Source organism: Wasmannia auropunctata, unplaced genomic scaffold, assembly GCF_000956235.1.
Source record: "Wasmannia auropunctata unplaced genomic scaffold, wasmannia.A_1.0 LD336111.1, whole genome shotgun sequence".
NCBI lineage: Eukaryota > Metazoa > Arthropoda > Insecta > Hymenoptera > Formicidae > Wasmannia > Wasmannia auropunctata.
In genome coordinates this window covers 1,657,964-1,677,728 of record NW_012026779.1, presented here as the reverse complement: position 1 = coordinate 1,677,728, position 19,765 = coordinate 1,657,964, and the positions used below count along the sequence as shown (strand labels likewise).

At 43.0% G+C, this 19,765-nt stretch overlaps 2 protein-coding genes and 1 long non-coding RNA gene across 6 annotated transcripts in view; 2 read left to right on the top strand and 1 right to left on the bottom strand.

The window, feature by feature from the left end:
- The window catches only part of LOC105448940 (CCR4-NOT transcription complex subunit 6-like), a 487,816-nt gene that overhangs the window by 90,610 nt on the left and 377,441 nt on the right, over positions 1-19,765 (top strand). The window lies entirely within an intron of this gene.
- Positions 12,226-14,851, bottom strand: LOC105448897. Of its 2 annotated transcripts, XR_974285.1 has the most exons (5): positions 14,147-14,851; positions 13,741-13,900; positions 13,135-13,589; positions 12,650-12,980; positions 12,226-12,498 (listed from the first exon to the last, which is right to left on the bottom strand). XR_974285.1 is itself a non-coding variant. In XM_011687749.1 (4 exons), the coding sequence occupies exons 1-3, from the start codon at positions 14,317-14,319 to the stop codon at positions 13,170-13,172; spliced, it is 753 nt and encodes a 250-aa protein (XP_011686051.1). In that variant the 5' UTR covers positions 14,320-14,851; the 3' UTR covers positions 12,226-12,980; positions 13,135-13,169. The 2 variants fall into 2 exon arrangements, 1 of the variants encoding a protein (XP_011686051.1); XM_011687749.1 differs by having other exon boundaries at positions 12,226-12,980.
- LOC105448905 overlaps positions 17,927-19,765 on the top strand; it is a 35,780-nt gene continuing 33,941 nt past the window's right edge. For both annotated transcript variants that reach the window (XR_974286.1, XR_974287.1), the window contains exon 1: positions 17,927-18,060. This is a non-coding gene — a long non-coding RNA (uncharacterized LOC105448905). The remainder of the gene's footprint in view (positions 18,061-19,765) is intronic.

The window sequence follows — 19,765 nt, the reverse complement described above, 5'->3', positions numbered from 1 at the left end:
ATTCGCGCCACGACGTATATCGACTGGCTCTATCGAACAATGTCTACACACGCCGATCGTGCAGCATTTAATAACAAGTAGGCATCCGCGACGTAATGTACGATGCGTAATATCGGCTAGGAAACGACCGCGTGGGAATATAATAACAGTCAAAATTGCGAATGAATTGCGTTGATGTAGAAAATTGTAATTACTTTTGAGCATATACTTTTAACATTTTCTGAGAAATTGTGTTGTAAATTTTACGAAGCACTAGTGCATCCACGGAGTGTACAAAGAGAAATTAATTAATTAGCCATGTTTCTTCGCTAATTACGCTTATATTTACCCTAGGGCGATTTGAAGCTTTCGACGTTGAAAAATTCGGGGGAGAAAGTATCGTAGTAACGCAAACGCCATGATTTACTTTCCCCCGTGTCGACGAAGTACGTATAACTTCAACCGTCTGCCTCTAACACCGCTGGCAGACATAGTAAAGCACTGAGCTTTACGCCGCGCCGTTTCTCTTAAAGCTTCCGGGCGTTCTTCTCGTTGTAATTCTTCGCCGTTGCTCGAAAAACTCCGCTTTAATTAATCCCTCTCCCTCTCGATCCCGCCACACGTGCTCGCCGCCTCTAAACCGCCCTGCGTGGAATTCGAATGCGTCCCTACGGCTGTTTCCTTGCGCGTTTCCCTAACACGCGAGCGGATACACATTTCATCGGAATAAAAAAAAAGATCATTGGAGCGTTCATCGAAATGAGAAATTTTATTTTCGGGAAAATAACAATGAGATTTAAATATTTCTGCTTTTTAACTTTTTAATAAAACTTCTTTTTTCGTAAAAGAACGGTTTTTTAGTATGCTTTGTCAAGTATATACTATGCCATATTTAAATCACATTAAAGTAAAAAATGGAAATAAAATTGCGAAAGAATATGGGAATGTTAAAAATTTGTTTCAGCAAAAAGATTGCTTTTAAAAACAATAATAATATCATTCCTTAAATTTTTTTAAACTAGAATAACTTTAATCTTCAAATTTGTTTCAGCAAAAAGATTGCTTTTAAAAACAATAATAATATCATTCCTTAAATTTTTTTAAACTAGAATAACTTTAATCTTCTAGCTTGGATACATGTTTACTCTCACGTATATTTAACCTGCAAAGTCAAAATGATTTGTATCTCTATGGCTAATCGTATCTTATCGCGCCGGGAGACAATGTTCATTATTTTGCAGCGCTTTACTACGTCGCGCGACAATGTTTACAATCGCGCTTACCAATATTGAGAAGCATCGTGCCGCCGTTCATGACGTTCATGGCGCGCGCGATAAATAATTCCTGCGAGCAAATTACGACGGGCTTCATACGCGATAACGCATTATGCGTCGCGGTTCTTTTTGCATGCTCTCGTATTATCAGGTGCGCAGCATTCGCCGTCGACGTCATCGTCGTCGCCGTCGCCGCTGCTGCCACCGCCACCACCGTCGTCGTCGCCCGTCGCCCGTCCATTCTCGCTGTATTCGTCGCGTATCGCGCGCAATCACCTTCGTTTCATTACCGTACCATTCAACGGCAATTTCGTGTTTCATCGCCGATGGCAGCCGACGACGACGTGGATCCAATCCGCTTTAACAGACGATGAATTCCTCGGCCGAGGGGACCGCATTTGCATCTCACCGCGCTTTCACGCGAGAGGGGAAAAATTTTGCTCTAGAATGAGGCAGAGTATTTACTAAAAACTATTAAGATACATTATCTGTAGAAAATGTATGTTTTTTTTTTTTCAATCAAAATTTAATTCTGTAATAAAATTTTTAGAAATTGAGTTTTAATTTTAATTAATATTTAAGACGTATATTTCATATTTGTAAATCTTATTATGATCACTTCTCAGAATAAACTTTTTGCAAAAATATTACGTTATAAATTCAATCATCTCTGAAAATTTTATTATATAAATGCACGTGATAAAATTTTAATACAAATGTAATAATAATATCGCTAACAATGCAGAAACGAGAAGTGGCGCAGACGAGAAAGATAATTTATTTAAAGAATATCGGAAATATCATTTTAATATTTATTCACCATTAGGAAAATTAGGAATTGACGTTTGGTTTTTATCTGTGATATTTTATTAAGGGAGTAGGTATATAACGTGAGAGAGCGTACGTGAAGGATCAATTATATCGATTGAATCAGACGCGATTTCATCTTCACGTCACGATTATTTTCGTTATTGAGACTGGACGGGATGAGCAGGATAATGGTTGGTAAAATATTCCGTCCGTATATTTAAATGAGAGAGCATTCACACCAATCGGTCCGGTTTCCTGCTGACCCGACCTATTCCATTCTGCCGCCATCGTGATGTGTGAATGCTCTCATTTAAATATACGAATGGAATATTTTATCGCGAGGTTATCTTGCGTTATCGCGCGACGTATCTGAACGAAGCTTTTCCTTTTCGAATTGTAGAATATATTTACCACGCGCATCTCTTGTTTTCGAGAGTTGCTAGTTCTTGGAATGCAACAGAAACACAAATATGTCTCTTAATTGTAATATAAGATTCACGAATTAAAGTATTATTTACTTTAACAGAGAGAACATGACAGAAAATTTATGAAAGAAACTAGTGATAAATTTAAATATTATTAAATACTATAGTCAATCTTATTGACTGCAATGGTCGACAAGTTTTAAATTTATGATAACTAATTATACTAATTATACTAATTAAATCTTTCAACAGCCTGCTTTGAACGAAGCAGACCTAAGTTTTTTTTATCAAACGTTACAAGAGCTATTGGACAAACTAAGAAATATATATCGGTGCAATTGGCAAGCGATGTTTCAAGACTTCGATAAAATTGATTCGCAAATGACAGAACGTAATCGCGAGGAAATTGCTTTCGCGGAGAAATCCATAATGGTTCTACGAAGTATAAGTCGGGTAATATTGAAAATAGTAGAGCGCCCGATTATTCGCGTAGTCCGTAGGAAATGTAAACACGCAGACTAGTAAATAACCAGCACAATCTATAAATATATTGCCTCGCATCTGTATATTCCGTCTTCCAGTTAACGACTTTTCAGTTCCTCCCTGAAACGCTTTTACAAGCATAGCGAGGAGCAAGGTAAAATTTTAGCTAGACTTCACCGAGAAAGGTTCTACATTAGATTTTTGTATATTTCTATTAAACAAATGTGTAACTTCAATTTATTTATTATGTAATTAATCTCAATCGTATACAGCAATACGTTTTCGCGAAATCTGCGCGTGAAAGATTTGATTCCTCCGTCCTTTCAGCTTTGAATTCGCGTTCGAAGAATCACTTGCAGAATCTGCGATTAAGATTAGGATCGCGAGTTCTGTACGTGGAATCTATCTATACCTATAAGCGTGTATGTGATAATCGTCGTAAGTCAAGTTAGATCGGAGGGCGAATCGGATCCTAAATTAAGCATCTCACCTGCTGACTCACTCGCGCTCGCTTCGAGAAGTATTCCGTTGACCTACCGGTCACCAGGAAGCGACGGTTACTCGGTTATGCTCAGTCACTCTGTATCTTTTTCCAGCCCTTTAATCCCGTAACTCCAATCCCTTTTACGTGCCATTACTGTACATTTCCTCGGTTACTTTCCGCTACGCAGCGAGCGAGCGGCTCTAGTTCGACGTATCATTCGCAAGAAACGTATAATGAAACGTAACGAGCAACACAAATACGATAAGACGAGGGGTAAGCTCTCGATTTTGCGGATCGCACGTCCGTTGCGTGCTTATCAACGAGATCCATTAATCTACGTTTCTACGATGAGCCATCATAGATCACGCGCTCGTCAGAGGGAGGAAGGGAGAGGGGTGAAGGAAAAAGAGAGAGAGGAATTTCTTGTGGTTCGTTCTGCATCTTCTAATAATCTCAGCTTCCGGTGGGCACCACCGAGAATCCTATTACCATGCGGAGAGTGCTTTATTTGCACGTGCTGCGTTAAACGAACAGAAATTACAGAATTGATTCCGCGAAGGGATTTCTCGTAGACGCTCTAGTTCGGGATAAAAAAACATTACATCTGCTATCTAAAAAAGCGGAAAAATTAAAAAAACTTGTTAAACTGCAAGTGTTGCGCATTAGAAACGTCTTAACATATGTTCTGCGTACATTATATATTTACGCAGAATCAATTCTCATAGAAATTGCAAAGTGGCAAGGATCCCTCGACGAATAGAATCAAGAAATAATAAATTTGAACGAATCGGCGCGTTCTCTCGCTCTGGAAAAAATGCAATCGTCATCTGCAACTTTAATCGGCGCGATTCGACGGGCGAGTTACGTCTACATTGTTATCGGATATCGTAGATCAACAGGGACGCGTACTGTCAACGGGCCACGTCAAAATGCGAGATATCGCGTTACACGCGGGAAAACGACGGCGACACGCTGCCAGACGTGTCTATCAATACCGATTATAAAAGGTTTTTTTTATCTGCGCGACGTGATTTGCATGCATTACACTGGGTGCACTGTGATACGCGCGTTGCCGACTATATGCGCGAGATAAAGCGAACCTGTGCACCTGCCCGCCGCGCGCCGCCGCTGCTGGTGAAATGATAAGCATCGGCTGCTATGGGGGAACGTGTGTAGCAATCAGTGCCGATACTTATATCGATATGTGTCCATTAATACGAGCGTATCATCGCCTCGTATATCGACGATCGGCAAGCCGTCAAATAAATGTACGCGCAAATGCGAGCGCGTTTACTTTAAACGCCACGACGCTAAAGTGCATCTACATCTTTGCCGTCCGTAATCGACGATTACTACTCCTCGCTAATCCATATTCTAAAGCAAATCGTCTCTCATCAAAATAGCCACTTTATAAGCACAGCTACATTCATAAATTGACAGATTTGTAAATTATTTAATAATTTTCATTTAATGAAATAATATATGTAATAAAAACAATCGGATAGTGTTAATTCTTTAATAATTAATTATTATAATTCTCTTTAACACAGGCTCTTTCACTTTACATCACGACGTCCGATATTTTTTATTTTAAACGCACACACACATATATATATATATATATATATATATATATATATATCCAAGAATTAACGGTTAAAATTATATTCAGTGATTCTAGAGGAAAAATGCATGCTGCATGCTGCAGCAGTAAAGGTCGCGTTTTATTAAGATAATCACGTGACGTCGTATACGTGAATATTGAACATTTTTATGCTAATAATCCGATATTTCATTATGCTGGCATTGTTATATGCATTACCGCTCGGCGATGAGTTGTCGCATCCGAGCAGTTAGTCGTGAAATTTAAGCGACATTGTGCGATCTCCATTCGATCGCGAATTCGGTCGCGCTTGATTCAGCATTATCGCCGCGCGCGTGGTGGAGGAAAAGAAAGAGAATGTGACAAAATAGAAGGAAAGGAAAGAAACGAGAGAGAGAGAGAGAGAGAGAGAGAGAGAGAGAGAGAGAGAGAGAGAGAGAGATACATGGAAGGAAGGAAAACTACTACGTTCTTTTTACATCGATTGCTATGAGAATTCGCGCTCTCTAGGCTCCGTAATAAAATTAATGGAGCGTGGCAAACGTCGCGAGGAGCACAAGACAGTATCTCACTCTCCCTCTCCCTCTCTTTCCTCTCTCCTCTTTTCCTTTCCACGACTTCTGCTTAAGCAATTCCACGCTTCGATTTCCACGCTGTGTTCTCGATGTGTGCGTGTGTACGAGCGCACAGAGTGTTTCGGTGATAAAGCGGCGTAGCGAGATACGGCGTCCGATCAAACGAAAGCAATTGCGGGCTTTGATCTCGATTTGAAACCGGTAGTCCTGATCGGCTATTAACGCGCGCGAGCGTTATAGCTTTATAAAAGAATTCCTTAAACTGATTGCACACTTTTGCGACTTTTTGCATCGCGTCTGTTTCGCGATGCCCGCTCCGAGGCATATCGTTTGCACGCGTGTCCCTTTAGCGAAGTGGGAAAGCGTGTTGACGTTACAATCGCCGCGCAATTATCCGACAATTACACTGCTTTCTAGCGATACATTGTAGCTACATTTGCGCGACGAATGTTAACACGGTAGAGGAGCTTTGATTAAAAACAAATTGTTGTAACCGAAGGGGAGTCGGGGAAAAATGACCGCCGCGCTGTCGTGCTACTTTCAAACTTTGCGATACGGCAAGAGCATCAACTCCGTGAAATATTTTGTTGCGCGCCGACGTTGAGAAATAGCAGACAAGCGTAATAAAGTAGAGTGCAATGGAATAAAGTAGGATGGAGTAGATAACAGAACGGAATAAAAAATTTGATAAAATAAAAAATAAAAATTCCAAAAATCATACAATCAATAAGAATCCTTTTGACATATTAAAAATGCGGAATACGGTTATAGAAGGGAGCTTTCATTTCAGCCAGGATTAAGATTAAGAAATTGGAGAAAGACGTGAGATCGAGTCGCAGGGGACGATACCAGTGATTTATTCGCGGGACGAAAATGGAGGGGAGTGGAGGAGAGGACGCGAGGCGTTTCTTCTTCGTCCTTTTTTTTTTCTTTTGGCGTCCGCTACCGATGTTACGCTACGTGACGGCGATTTTAAACGACGACGGCGCGGCGTCCAGTTCCGTCGTAAGTCACTTTGCGGTCGCCTTAACAGGAAAATCAGGTTTTCGAGTGCACGCGCGTTGCGCAATGCCGCGGACGGGAGCTTCTCGCACGATAATAAATTGCACGTGCGCGCGCGCGGGCGCTGTGGGCTGCTGAGTTACGTAAATTCAGTAATTGCCGTCGACCGAACGTATACCGCGGCACCGAATGCAAAATATTTATGTTACATGAGTGTACACACAGACACACACACAGACACACACACACACACACACACACACACACACACACACACACACACACACACACACACACACACACACACACACACACACAACACACATACATGTGCGCGTAACGGTCGCTACGTAACGTAAGAGCGTTTGATGAACCTGATGATATTTTTCCGTTGAATTTTTTTCGAAACGATTCCATCGTAATAAACACGTGGAAATATAAACGCGTTAATAAGATATTTGCCCGCGGAAAAATATCGCGTTGAGGAAGAAGTAATTCGCTGCAATTTATCAAGCCAATAATAGCCGACGGTAATTAATGCATTTTTTTTTCTCAAAAATTGGTGCGTATTGTTCCTTAATGGAAAATACGCATGAAAAATAGTGTCCGCCTTCAAGAAATATTATTGTAGATATTTGTTCCGGCAATCCCGGGGACGTTCTGTACACTGTTGTTACACGGTCTTGCGACATCGGCTGCCAGTGACGAAACGATGCGTTGAAACGTTAGAAACACTCTTGGATATCTTCGTTCTAGCGGCGTTGGTATTTCACGAGATGATCATTATCGAGACACTTTAAGGTTTCCACGTTTATGCGGCTGGAGAAGAGTGCGGTTAAGTCGCGGCTGTAACATGAATAACAAATAACGTGGATAGCCCGGTGGCGTCGCAAAAAAAAAAAAATGTTAGTCGACCAGTAATGCAAATAAATAGCCAAGTACCGCTCTAACGTTCCAACATTTTTATCGCGAGTTTTACGCGTGGCAGGAAAACAAATTTGACGCGTGGAGGCTTTGCCTAATATATGCGGATAAATAAATAGATACAACGTATTTTCAGCGAAGACAAAAACACTGTATATGTTGCATTCTACATTAATTAAATTAAATAATAAAATCGTATATTTTACAAAAAAATGTTTTCAAAATATATTGTGTTGATTCTCCGACGAGTGAAAAGTCATAGTGCGTTTTGTCGTCGTTCATCTTCCTTCTATAACGACGTCCGCACGAGGAACTGTTCAGGTTTCGCTTTCGCGCCAACAAAGTGGATGCACCGGTGTAGACGGAAATGCATTCAGCCACGTGCAGCCTGTTTCAAAGCAGCATCGACGTTTTATAGTCGGTGAGCTCTTGTACGCGGAGTGGCAGCCGGAGTGAAATCTAAGTTTCCGCGATATACCAGCCGTTCTCTGTCTCTCTCAGTAAATTTCGCTGATTAATATGCGCCCGCGCTTTTATCGATTGATGTATACCCGGCCGGTTCGACATTAATTGCGTAACAATGCACAAAATTCGAACGTTTCGTGGTCATTTATTTTAATTAACGCGCGCGCATTACGCGGCAGAAATAGCCCGCAGCATCTCGCAATCTGCATTTCGAGTTCTCCGTTGTTTATAGTTAATAACATTGACAAATGTAACTTGCGTGAACAATTTTTTAAAAATAGGATCTTTATTATATTTCAGGCTGAGTTTCGCTCAATAAGAATTTTCAGGAAATAGAAATATTTCATTTTCAGCCGAAGAGCAAAAGTTTTTGCGATTTAAATTCTGTATGTAAATGTGTATTTATTTTCGATACAACTCTAACGGAGATTTTTCGTTTAAATTTTAGATCGTTTAATTTCTCTGTCAAAAGATTTAACGTTGAAATTCTCACCAAGTAAAAATCAATTTTGCATTTTGCTGAAAATTTTTCCTTAATAATAGTTTTTGTTTACTGTGGTGGTGTATTTTGTATTACGGGCTGCGACGCGGGGATGAAATTTCGCGAGAAGTAAGTATTCCCCGTTGTTCACTTGTTGCTAATAACTTGGTCACGCTGAAGAATGACAGTGTCGAAAATGCGGTATTTATGCATGCAACTTTATTCTCGCGTGCAGGCGCTCTTATATATCCTTACCGCTCGTTTATCCTCGCGAATCGTGTAAAAGCGTGTGTTTTTAGCGCGAACACCTCCATAAGGATATGCGCAAAGAATTAAGCCACGCTCCGCCGCGTTCTGAATTAGGTTCTCGACACGTGCACGCGTATACGCAAGCGATATACCCCTACGCGTATCGTGTGCGTACCTTCGTGCATAAAACACGCCCGTGTGTGTTCCGCATCTCGCAGTCGCGGCACAGAGCGCATTTCCCGTAATTCCGAAAGACATTCCCGGCGTTTTTCCTGACGCTGCCGCAAATGAAGAAAGTGGATGTGATAAATAAACGAAACGGGACGGCTGAGCAGCTCCGCCGTCCCTCCTTGGTAAGGTCCTCAATGCTAAATCGGATACAAAAGCGCACGCTGGCACCTGCTTTTTAATTTTAAACCATTCGACGCTTGAATAATTAATCGAACTGTTTAAAAAGAGAATCTTTAACACTAAGACCTCCAAATAATCATCGTGTAAGTCGATAAAGATAAATTTTTATAGAAAATGTATAATAAAATATGTATAAAGAAATTTAAATAAAACTTCTTTATTGGAACGTAATAAACTTTCCCTTTCGTTTCTTCTCGCTTTTATTCTCGCTGTTAAATCTAATTTATTATATTTCTATTGCGTAATTGTGACTATCTATACTATAATATTGTATTATTGTATTACATATTTTACTTTCTCATATGAAACACAATGATAATGACCATATTCCAGATTATAAACATCTACTAAATCATCGATCTTTCTGCATCTCTTACCTCCCCTCCTCCCCCCTTTCTCTCTCTCTCTCTCTCTCTCTCTCTCTCTCTCTCTCTCTCTGCTGCTTCTTTCGAACGGGTACATGACTAGACAGCGGCATAAATATGTATATGCGGTTATGATGAGAAAGAGGAGGCATAACTGGAGAGCGGCACAGTTATCGTATATGGGCACAGATCTTGCTCATAATAACCGCGTGTACAGCTATCGCGCGTTCCACATACGGGGTGTCGTCGTGGCAGACGCGTACAGAGATCTCTCTATTCCCTCCGTTGCAAAAATTAAAATGAATTCTACTGCAGGAAAGTAAAACAACAAAACGCATATTTTCCGTTGGTTGAAAATTAATATTGTCGCGAATAAAATATTTCTGTCTCATGACGCGATGTAAATTTAAACTCGCAAGGCGAGTAGGATTATTTTTGTTTGCAGTTTCAGCTTTGTGTCTGCATTTGAAATTTTTAACGGAAAAGAGAGCGAGAATATTTAAATAGCGTTACTTTTAGCAATTTTAAAAGCTTACTGGACCATACGAGTTGAATATCTTGATGGTAAACATGATAACATGAACTTTGAAAGTGCCTTTTTTCAGTTTTACTTACATGAAAATTACATGAAAAAAAAGTAACTTGTTTACTTTTGAAACGCTTTTGGGAAAAAAAATGTTTAAAAATTTGTCTCGATTCGAATTATTTATTTCGCGGAACTTTTGCTGAAAAGAAAAGTCGGCAGGGAATATCGCCAGTCGTCGAACATGCTGTACGGCCGCGCGAAGGCCACAAACCGCGCTTGTCCATCTCTTTCCATGTCTCCAGCGTGTCATGCCCGAGGACGATGATGAACGACTGCGATTGTAATTCCCATCGGCTGGCAATTACTTAACGCGAGATGAAGCGGTCAATGTAGGCGTGTATAGCCCGACTTTGGCTGGTACTTAGCGAAATTAACGACGTGGCCGCGGTCACGTACATGTCCGCCTTCTGCATAAGCAATAGACGGTGCACTTCGTCGTCGTCATCGTCCTCTCCTCGTCCTCGTCCTCGTAATTTACACGTACAAGATAGAAGCGTACTAAATGGTGAATGTTGGTCGAGCCGTCGGTAACGATCGATAAAACGAGATGTACCGGGATATCCGACACTCACCTCCTTTTCGTACGAATATAGACTTCACGCGAAAAAGAGTGGCTTTTCAGACGCGTCATCCTACATTCTAAAGTTTAATTGATATTCAAATGATATTTAAATTCGAACGATAATCACATTAATAATATCCGTTTATTTAGAATTGACATTTATATTTCTGTATGACGTTGGAAATTATAAACGGAATTATATTATTAAATGTATTAATAATAAATTTATATTAAAAGTCCTTTTATGTGGAGCATATGAATATTTGAAAATGTTTTATATATTATATACTAAAATCTAAAAGATCACACAAAAGTGCATTAAAAATAATTGGCTGTTATAATCCCGGGTGCAGAATATCGCATTACCTTCTTTTTTTGTTTTTTTTTTCCTTTTCTTAATTCTTCTTCCCTCTCGTTTCTCATATTTTATTTGCTTGCTGCCAGTCGTGTATACTTGGCGCACAGGAACAGTGTATGCATAGTCGGAACTTAAGATGAGCTTCTGTGTAAGAAAGACGAGCTTGCGGACGTATAGTGCGAGCGCAAGCCCGTTCTTCAAAGTATCGCTTTAACTCGTCCTTTCTAGAGCTCATCCAAAAACAAAGCGGCTTTATTTACCTTGACAACCGGAAAACAAGGTTTCGTAGTGGTGTTTCACTAAGACGGTGCAAAAACAGGTAAAACGAGCTTGAACGTCAATATACTTTGGCCAGGTAAGAGCGCTTCTTCCCGTCGAAATTAGAAATGGCTTAGGATAAATTTCGAAAATAAGCTTTTCGTAATCATTTTCTCAAGATCGTGTGAGTCTTGATTGTGAACTTTTCAATTATATGACGATGAAATAAAATAGCACATAAAAAGTGGCACAATTCCTTAGTCCATTTGAGAAATAAATCTTATTTCTCGAGCAATAGGTTTGCCCATTTTTATATCTTTTTATAAAATCACCTCTTAATAATCTTTGAAGTCTCTCACGTGTTTCGGGATTAAGTTTGCGTGATTTAAAAAATCACGCCAAGTTGGCCGTTCCCGGCTGTGTATGTACGGTCGGTACCGCCCGTTATGTCGATGGGGTGTTGCTGAATGCAGAATGCGCGCGTGTCATAAAATACCGCGCGCGGCACAAGCGCGTAATTACTGAATGTTTAAGCTCGCCCGTATGCCGCACGCGCGGCTCGCGCGATTTTTCCGCGTCTCTGAATATTGCACGATCACCGCTACGTTCTCGGAATACGCCGACGAAAAACCTGTGTAATGTCGGCTCGTAACTTCTTCCGCGTTGAATAATCCGACCCGTCAAAATTATTGGAAAGTCATTCGGCGCCGGCGCTCGCAAAAAAGCAAATTCGCCGAGAAATGCAAAATTCGCGTCCTCAAAAACGTGAATTATTTCGTCTCGTTAATCGTACTTTTGATATCTCGATGAATTACGACGTTTTGATGAGCTCTCCCGTTAATACCGTCTGCAAACCGTTTCTGCAAACTTTTCACGCAGGAAAACCATAGAGAATGATTCATGGGAATATTTACAATAAGAAACAAATATATAATTTATACGTACGATTTGAAGAATGATATTTTTTGAAAGATAATATATTGAAAATAACGTTTTCATTTGAAGTTTACGTTATTACTATTATTAAACGTGGAGAGGCTCGACTAATTTGAACTTTGTTGAAAAATCCGGATGTCCTTCCGGCCGTAATTCTCCTCCTTGCTGCGTCGTTGCTTCAAATGCGGCACTTCCCCGCGTAGTTTTACAGCGCGATAATGCCGTGCGTACTCCCGAGTACCGGTGAGTAACCGAGTACCGGGCGTTCCTGCAGATAAGGCCGGTCGTATCTAAAACGTCGAAACACACTCGCGGCGCGCGCGAACCGATCGTAAATCGCCGTTATCATCGGCGAAGGAGCGCGTGTCATTAATTTATAATTCTAAAGATAGAAAGCGATATTCATTCGAGGCTCCTACCTTCGACGTCTCGCTCCTTCTCTTTCTCTTCGCGCGGCACAAATTCCACCGTGGTGAGAAAGAGAGAGAAAGAGAGAGAGTTCTCGAGAATACCGCGGATCAGGGTGTGTCTCGTTTGCGACAGGATAATCCTTAAAACTCCTACGTAGACGGCCGCATGTACCGCACATACACCTGTCGCACCTTCGGCTCACCTCCGACGCCATTAGTCCTACCGATAATTTGTGGCGATGCTCGTTAACCCTTACGCTCTTAACGTGTTCGATCGTGGCCTTCTCATCTCCGTAATATGCAAATACACGGAATCGCAGTAAAAGTCCAACAGGTGTATCTGAAATGTAATTGAACGCATCTCGATATATCAAATGTTTCTCTTTTGGAATGTCTTTTAGCAAATGCATATTATGTAAATTAAAATCATTCTCCCGAGTTGGGAAATATAACCCGTGTGTCTATAACTCATTAAATTGTTAAGACAATCTCACCACTTATCTCGTTTATTCAAGAGAGTATTCTTTATTCAAGAATTCTTCTCAATGCGCAGACTTTCGTTGTCCACAACGAGTCGAGTAGTAGTCGGACAACATTCAGCGATCGTACGATGGTGCGATTTGCTCTCGAGGTACGAATTGCTTTCGCAAAAGTGCTCCAATTTGCGCGCGCTGGGAGGATTGCCCTTTAACTCGACCGCTATAATAAGAACGGAGCGACCGGTGTACCAGTCGGTATTATGGCGAAACCTTTCGTGATATGTCACGGCGAGGAAACCGAGGAACGGGATCGCATTGCGCTTGTAGCTCTCATTTGCGCGCGCGTGTGTATTTGTGTCGATCGAGAGCTTTGTGTTTCCATTATTATGTCTCTCTCTCCCTCTCGAGCCGCCGTCCTCCCTCTCTCTTTTCATCGTTCTGTCCGTCAACAATGCGGCGAGCGCGGCGAGCTGTGCATTATTTGCCGTAAGATAGCTGCCATATTATCGCTGGCCGGGTGATATTATTGGCCAGCTCGAACGGACACCATATCCAGCGGGGTCGATATTAATTACGATCGAATGCACTGATGGGTCGAAAAACGCCTGTTTACGGAAGCACCTGCATGATGCGTTGTCGATCCGCCTCGGCGTTGCTCGGTCCAACGGGTATTGAGCGTGGTTTAATTGCGCGACTTAAAGAGCTCGAGCGGTACATACTGATGAATTTCGATATATTTAGAGTCTCGACCGTAACGCCAGTAACGAGGAGTTTCTGAAAACTTTTTAAACGCTGTTCTTTTTCATTTTGTCAAATTACCTCTGCACTTAGCACGAAATGCAAGGAAATTAAATATAATTTAACGAAATGTCATAATTGTACTTATACTCTCATGTTGCGATATAAAGATTACGCGCGATGTGTATTTCTCTAAATGGTGTTAGAGTTATTTGCAGCCACGATCAGCATCTCCAAGGCAGTGTAAGTCAGTTCGCCCTAGTTTGCTGTAATATCCAAATACACTTACGTGTGATGCAAGTTACAAGACCTTGCGCTAAGTGCAACATCGTCGATGTCATAATGTCGGTCACGGACCAGTTTGAGAGTTAATGATTTATGGTGTTTCTGGCGTTGCGGTGGCCTGTGTAAAATTCGCCGCTCTCGTGACTTAGCACTTCGGCACGCTCGCCAGTCCCTCATCTTCTGAGAGGGCCGTTACAAGATTACTCGCGCGGTCGTTTCGAAATCCCGGAAGTTTCTCGCGTGCATCGAACGCGGTAGCTCGCCACCGTGCACAACATTCTATTACATATGCAACGTCGTCAAAGCCCACGAAAGGATACCTCGAACGTGTCCTTTGACGGATACGTGTTGACGTACCGAAACTCGGACATCGATGAAGTGCATCGAGAGTATCCCGATCTCGCTAATGACGTTGGGAAAATAAAACACGCCCGGACGTGTTGTTGCTAGGACGATAAATATATTGTCGCTCTTTTAGAATGTCTAAAATATTGATCGAAGTCATTTTCTTCGAAAAAGAAATAAAAATAAATTACGACGTATTTATCATAAATGTTTATCAATTTGCAAAATTTGACAATTATAGCGTTGTGACGTTGTTTCTTCAATTTTTTTCTCTGAGGCTGCTTAATTATTCCGTTAAATCTTTATCGACGGCACACAGCGTAGTTAAAAAAAATAACATGTCGTGCGTAATGAAGAATTCATTCAGCTGCGAATACGAATGCGAAAGAAAGACTCTTTTCCAGGTCACGAAACCACCACGTTTCAACGCGTTTATCCGAGCGAGGGGAAACGCGGCACGCGCATTATCGCCGTGCGATTTATCGCGAAAGTAGGTGCGGAAACATCGCGATGAGGCGCCGTTTAGGAGACCTGGTACACGAACGAGAGAGAGGGCGAGAGGGAGAGCATGACTTTCCACTCCGTGATGCATCGCGAGACGCGTATACGAAACGCAGGCACGCGCGAGAAAAATCTCCGTCGTTTTCGAGCTATCGATCGCGCCGAGTGACAAACGAGTCGCGATCGAAAGACATTATTTCTGCTCCCTTCAACATCCCCCGCCTGCCCCTTCTCCCTTTTTTTTGCGCACCGTCGAACGTTTCTTCCCGAGAATATAAATATTAGTCGCAGTCGTTAGAGATTAATTGCCGTCAATGACCGAGTGATAAATTGCACGGGTGTTGCTTTTTTTTTCCTTTTCCCCTCGTCGGCTGTGCGCCCGTCCGAATTTATCACGTCCGCGCTCGGCCAACGGCCGAAATCGTCCGTATTCTGTTTCCGCCTTGAAGCATAACGCGTTTAATTCGCTCGGCGATAGATAGCCAGTGTGTATAATGTGGGTGCCCGCAGTTACGTGCGGAGATCAAAATCTGGCTCTTCAGATCGGCGGATCGATAGGAGTGCATCCGGGTAATGCACTGTCGGAGCTGAAAAGGTTCGCGATATGAGGTATATGCTGACGTAAGTTAAGTGAACGTTGAAATATTAACTAGAATTTATGATAGGAGACGAAATGGGCGGTATTAGCTTGTAATTTTGCTGATAGAATTTTTATATCGCCTATATCGGGAAGTAATAACGTAAGGATAGGCAGCAGTATAAATTAATGATACAAAGCGACTGGATTAATGGCAAAATTACATTAGTTGTATTAGTAGTTAGAAATGAGAATCTTTCCAGTAAATATATTACTGAAGTTAAGATCGACTGCGTCGTGTGCGATAATTTTTGTAATTTTAATTAAACATAATTCTTATTATAAAGACACGAAGCGCTCATAAATCTTGTTCAAGTTTTTATCATACAAGCTGTTCTATCTGGCGAGCGGGATCCGATATGATCAAACTCCTGAATGCGTTCGTTCATTAAGAACGTCAGCAGTGGATGCCTGCAAACATGCACGTAAAAAGCTCGCGGAATTTAATTAGCGACACGATTACGCGGATTACGTTTCCGTCTACAAATGGAACTCCATTTAGATGTTATCTCGGGAGGGATGGCGGCGGGAGCAATCGAATTGTCGCATGGAATCGCTGAAATATCAGGGGGATCCTGATAAAAGAACGTGTATCCAGATTAGAACTCCATTAGATAGCCGGCTTCTGGGGCTTCTAAAAGCTTTGTCCCATTTACTCTGTGTCATTGAGCACTTTAAGGACCGCGACGGCATCCCGACTCCTTTATTTTTCGCACAATTGAAGCTTGCGCGCAACGTGTCCCTTCTTGCAAGAATCGCAGTTTGTACCGACAAGTCCAAGCTTCATTTAAAAATCAATGCTGATGTATATACCGCTGCATCTAAGAAACAGTAAAATTTCATGAAGCAAAGAATGTAAACGCAGAATGTAAGTGCAAAATTGTGGATCTTGAGCACGAATTAAGTACGGATAAATGTAATTTCGTTTGTGTGAAACTGTAATATAAAATAAATTCTTGGTGTTTGATTTTTATTGCTAAATGCGTGCGTGAATCTGTACCCTCATTTTCTTCCACGTCTCAAATACTGATTGGCCGTGATAGTTAAATTTGCGACTTTACATTTCTCATTTTCTCGAGCGACTTGTTTTTGCGCGGATAATTTTTTGCTCTGTCTATAAATCGGCATCGCGCCGCCGGTCGCGAAACCGCCATCGCCATTAAGCCACCGCAAGGTTGCATATAAATGCCGCCGGCGTGGTGGCGGTTTCGAGTGCAACTTACCGAAGAATCATTCGACAAAACAGTGCCGGCTTTTGCAACGGAGAACGTTCCGCTAAAAGCGTCCGCGCCGTCCTCGCCTCGCCGTTAAAACGACGCGAAGTTCGACGCCGGCCGTTTATTAATGCTAATGATCCGTCCACCTTCGCCGCCGGCCCGAGCGCGCCTCTTGAGAGTTGTAAAACTGACGCCTCTCTCAGTGAATGTTGCTGGCATCGCGTTCGCCGAAAGCGGAAAGCCGCACGCAGTAAACTTTATTGCAGCCTCGCGACGCTCCTTTTGTTTGAACTTTGTTCTTTCGATGCCGAACTCATCGTGCAGGCCCTAAAATCTTTATCTTTTTTTTTTCTTCTTTTTCGTTTAGCTCGGTCAACTTGCGACAATTTTCAAACTTTTACTCGATAATTAGATTGCATTTCGTGCATTAATTTGACGAGAAAAGACGCTTCACGTGTATATACACAGAAAATAATAACATCGACGTGGTAGAACATAAACAAAATGTCATTATATCTTCCCTACGGGGCTGACCTTCTCCTTTGGCCGGCGAGCGAGGAACAGGAGGAATAGCCCCGCGTTTCAATTACCCGAGCCAATTCCATTGTGGATTCGATGCGCGAGAAAGTCCCGCGGCGAAACGCGAAATGAGGCGTTCGTTCGCCAACAACGTTGACCAACCCCGGCAACCCTGGTTCGGTTGCAATTCGTTCGCTTCGATATAGCAGCCGTTGCGTGCTCGGCATTCGATAACGTCACGGTTATTATACTCTGATTAAATTTCACAACGTTGGGGAACGTGAGCGAGAGACAGAACGAGAGTCACAGAGAAAGAGAGGAAGAGGGCGAGAGAGAAAGAGAGACAGAGAGTGGGAGAGAGAGAGGGAGGGAGAGGGAGACAGACAGATGGAGATGTAAGACTTCGTAATAGTTACTCTATTAGTTTTACGAGAGGGATTTTCGTTACGAGGGATTGGCCGTTAGAAAGTTCCGCGGGATGGAAACTCGGGGGAGAGTTGCAATTCGGATTCCATCCGTGTCGCGATGCAACCGGGGTGAATGCGAGTTACAGCGGGATGTACAACGAGAGTGTGGTCGCGAACGGATCGGAATAGGGACGAACTATCCTTGGATTTACGACGTGCAACAAGATCGATGTGTAACACCTTATTGTAATTTAGTAACACAGTAAACGCAGTCACAATGTAAGCATTATAGGTAAGCGAGCGAATAAACATCTGGAATTTTCTCACGGTAATCGAGAGATTTAAGATTTCACGTCAGTCACTGCCGCTAATTAACAAACGGTTCTCCATTGTTTCTCTGAGAAATCATAAAAATTCGACGCTCTTGTACCACTTCTCAAAATCGCTCGATTTTATCGTAAGCTATACGACGAGCAACTACTTTTGGACTTTCTCCGATTTCCAAACCCGTTAACCCTATTTTAAACGAGCGCTTCTTAAACGTGTCACATCGAGTTCGGCATGTTTAATCGAATCGATGAATAAACAAGTGACGCTCTTATCCCGCTAAGAGAAGGACATTTGCGACGACATGAATTTATAAAGCGAACACGCGAACGGTCGGTCGGTCGCGATTACCCGCTGCTGATCGGGACAGAAGCAGATGCGTTTATGTGGGTCGAGGGTAATAAGTTTGCGTTCGTTCGTGTCTCGCGCTGTACTTAAACAGCGTGAAGGAGCGCGAACTGCTCTCGCAAATGTAAAAGGGGCGAGTTAGAACGGAAATATAATAACGAGCAAGTTGCCCTCTTCTCTGCCTTCTCGGTACGGCGGAATTCATCGTCTCTGTGTCCCCGTAAATACGCGTTTTATAAACTCGCCGCGTTCGCGTTGCGTGCCAAGTGTCGCCGCGCCGCGCGCGCTTTTATAAACGTGAAAATATTAATGTTTCATTTCCGCCGGCTGCCTGCCTGGTTGCCTGCCTGCCTGCCTGCCTGCCTTGCTTGCTTGCCGGGCGGCCTGCCTGACTGTCTGACTGCGCCTCTCCCTCCGGCTCGCTCGCTCTTACTCCCCTCCATCCGCGTTCCTTCTCTCTTCGCCTCCACACCCGGAGCAGACTCCCCACCTACCACATCTCGCTCGTACTCGCGGCGTCACTGGCATCCCTCGCTCTCTAGCACCGCTCGCGCTCCCCTTGGCACGATCTCTCACGCCTGTGTTCGCGTTGCCGCTCGCTCCTTTCCTCCCTCGGCTCACCCCGATCGCGATCGCGTCTCTCTTGGTACCGTTTGTTCGCCGATTCGTATCCTCCCGCTTCAGTCGTGTGCATCCTTGTCCACGTAGCGCGCGGGTTCTCGCCCGCCACCTCGCGATCTCTTACACACAGTCATCTTGTCCCTCCTCCGCACTCCTTCCAGCCAACCCCTCCACGCGTCTTTCTCTCGCACAGCATCCCTTCTTCGAGAATCGCATGGCGCTTCTTTCCCACTGCATCCTCCTTTCTCGCGCGATCTCTAGCGCCGAATTTCCGCCTCGTGAATTTAGTCTGCGGCAATAGTAACTCCTTAAGTGCCCCCAATCCGTCATTGTTCTCTTCCCGCTAGTTCTCCGCCTTCGGCCATCTCACTATAATGTTACAATATTATTGCTACAATAGAATTTTCTACGTCACCACGATCTTTCGCGTCTCTTTTCGTTGCATCAGTTATACCCAAGGCGGTCACACCGGTTAACGCTCCAGTGTCACCATCAACGCGCATCCCTTTCGGTCCATCCCCACCCTCGGATTTTAACCCCACCTTTGACCCGGAGTTGCCCCTCCTACGGTAGCGACGGTGGTCGGCGTGCTTGCCCCTTCGAGCGAACGCACACGCACACGTGGTGGCGTTTCCTCTTTTCTCTTGAACTACCGGCGATCTTGCGGATCTTGCCATACCATGACGATTATCGTTTGTTGT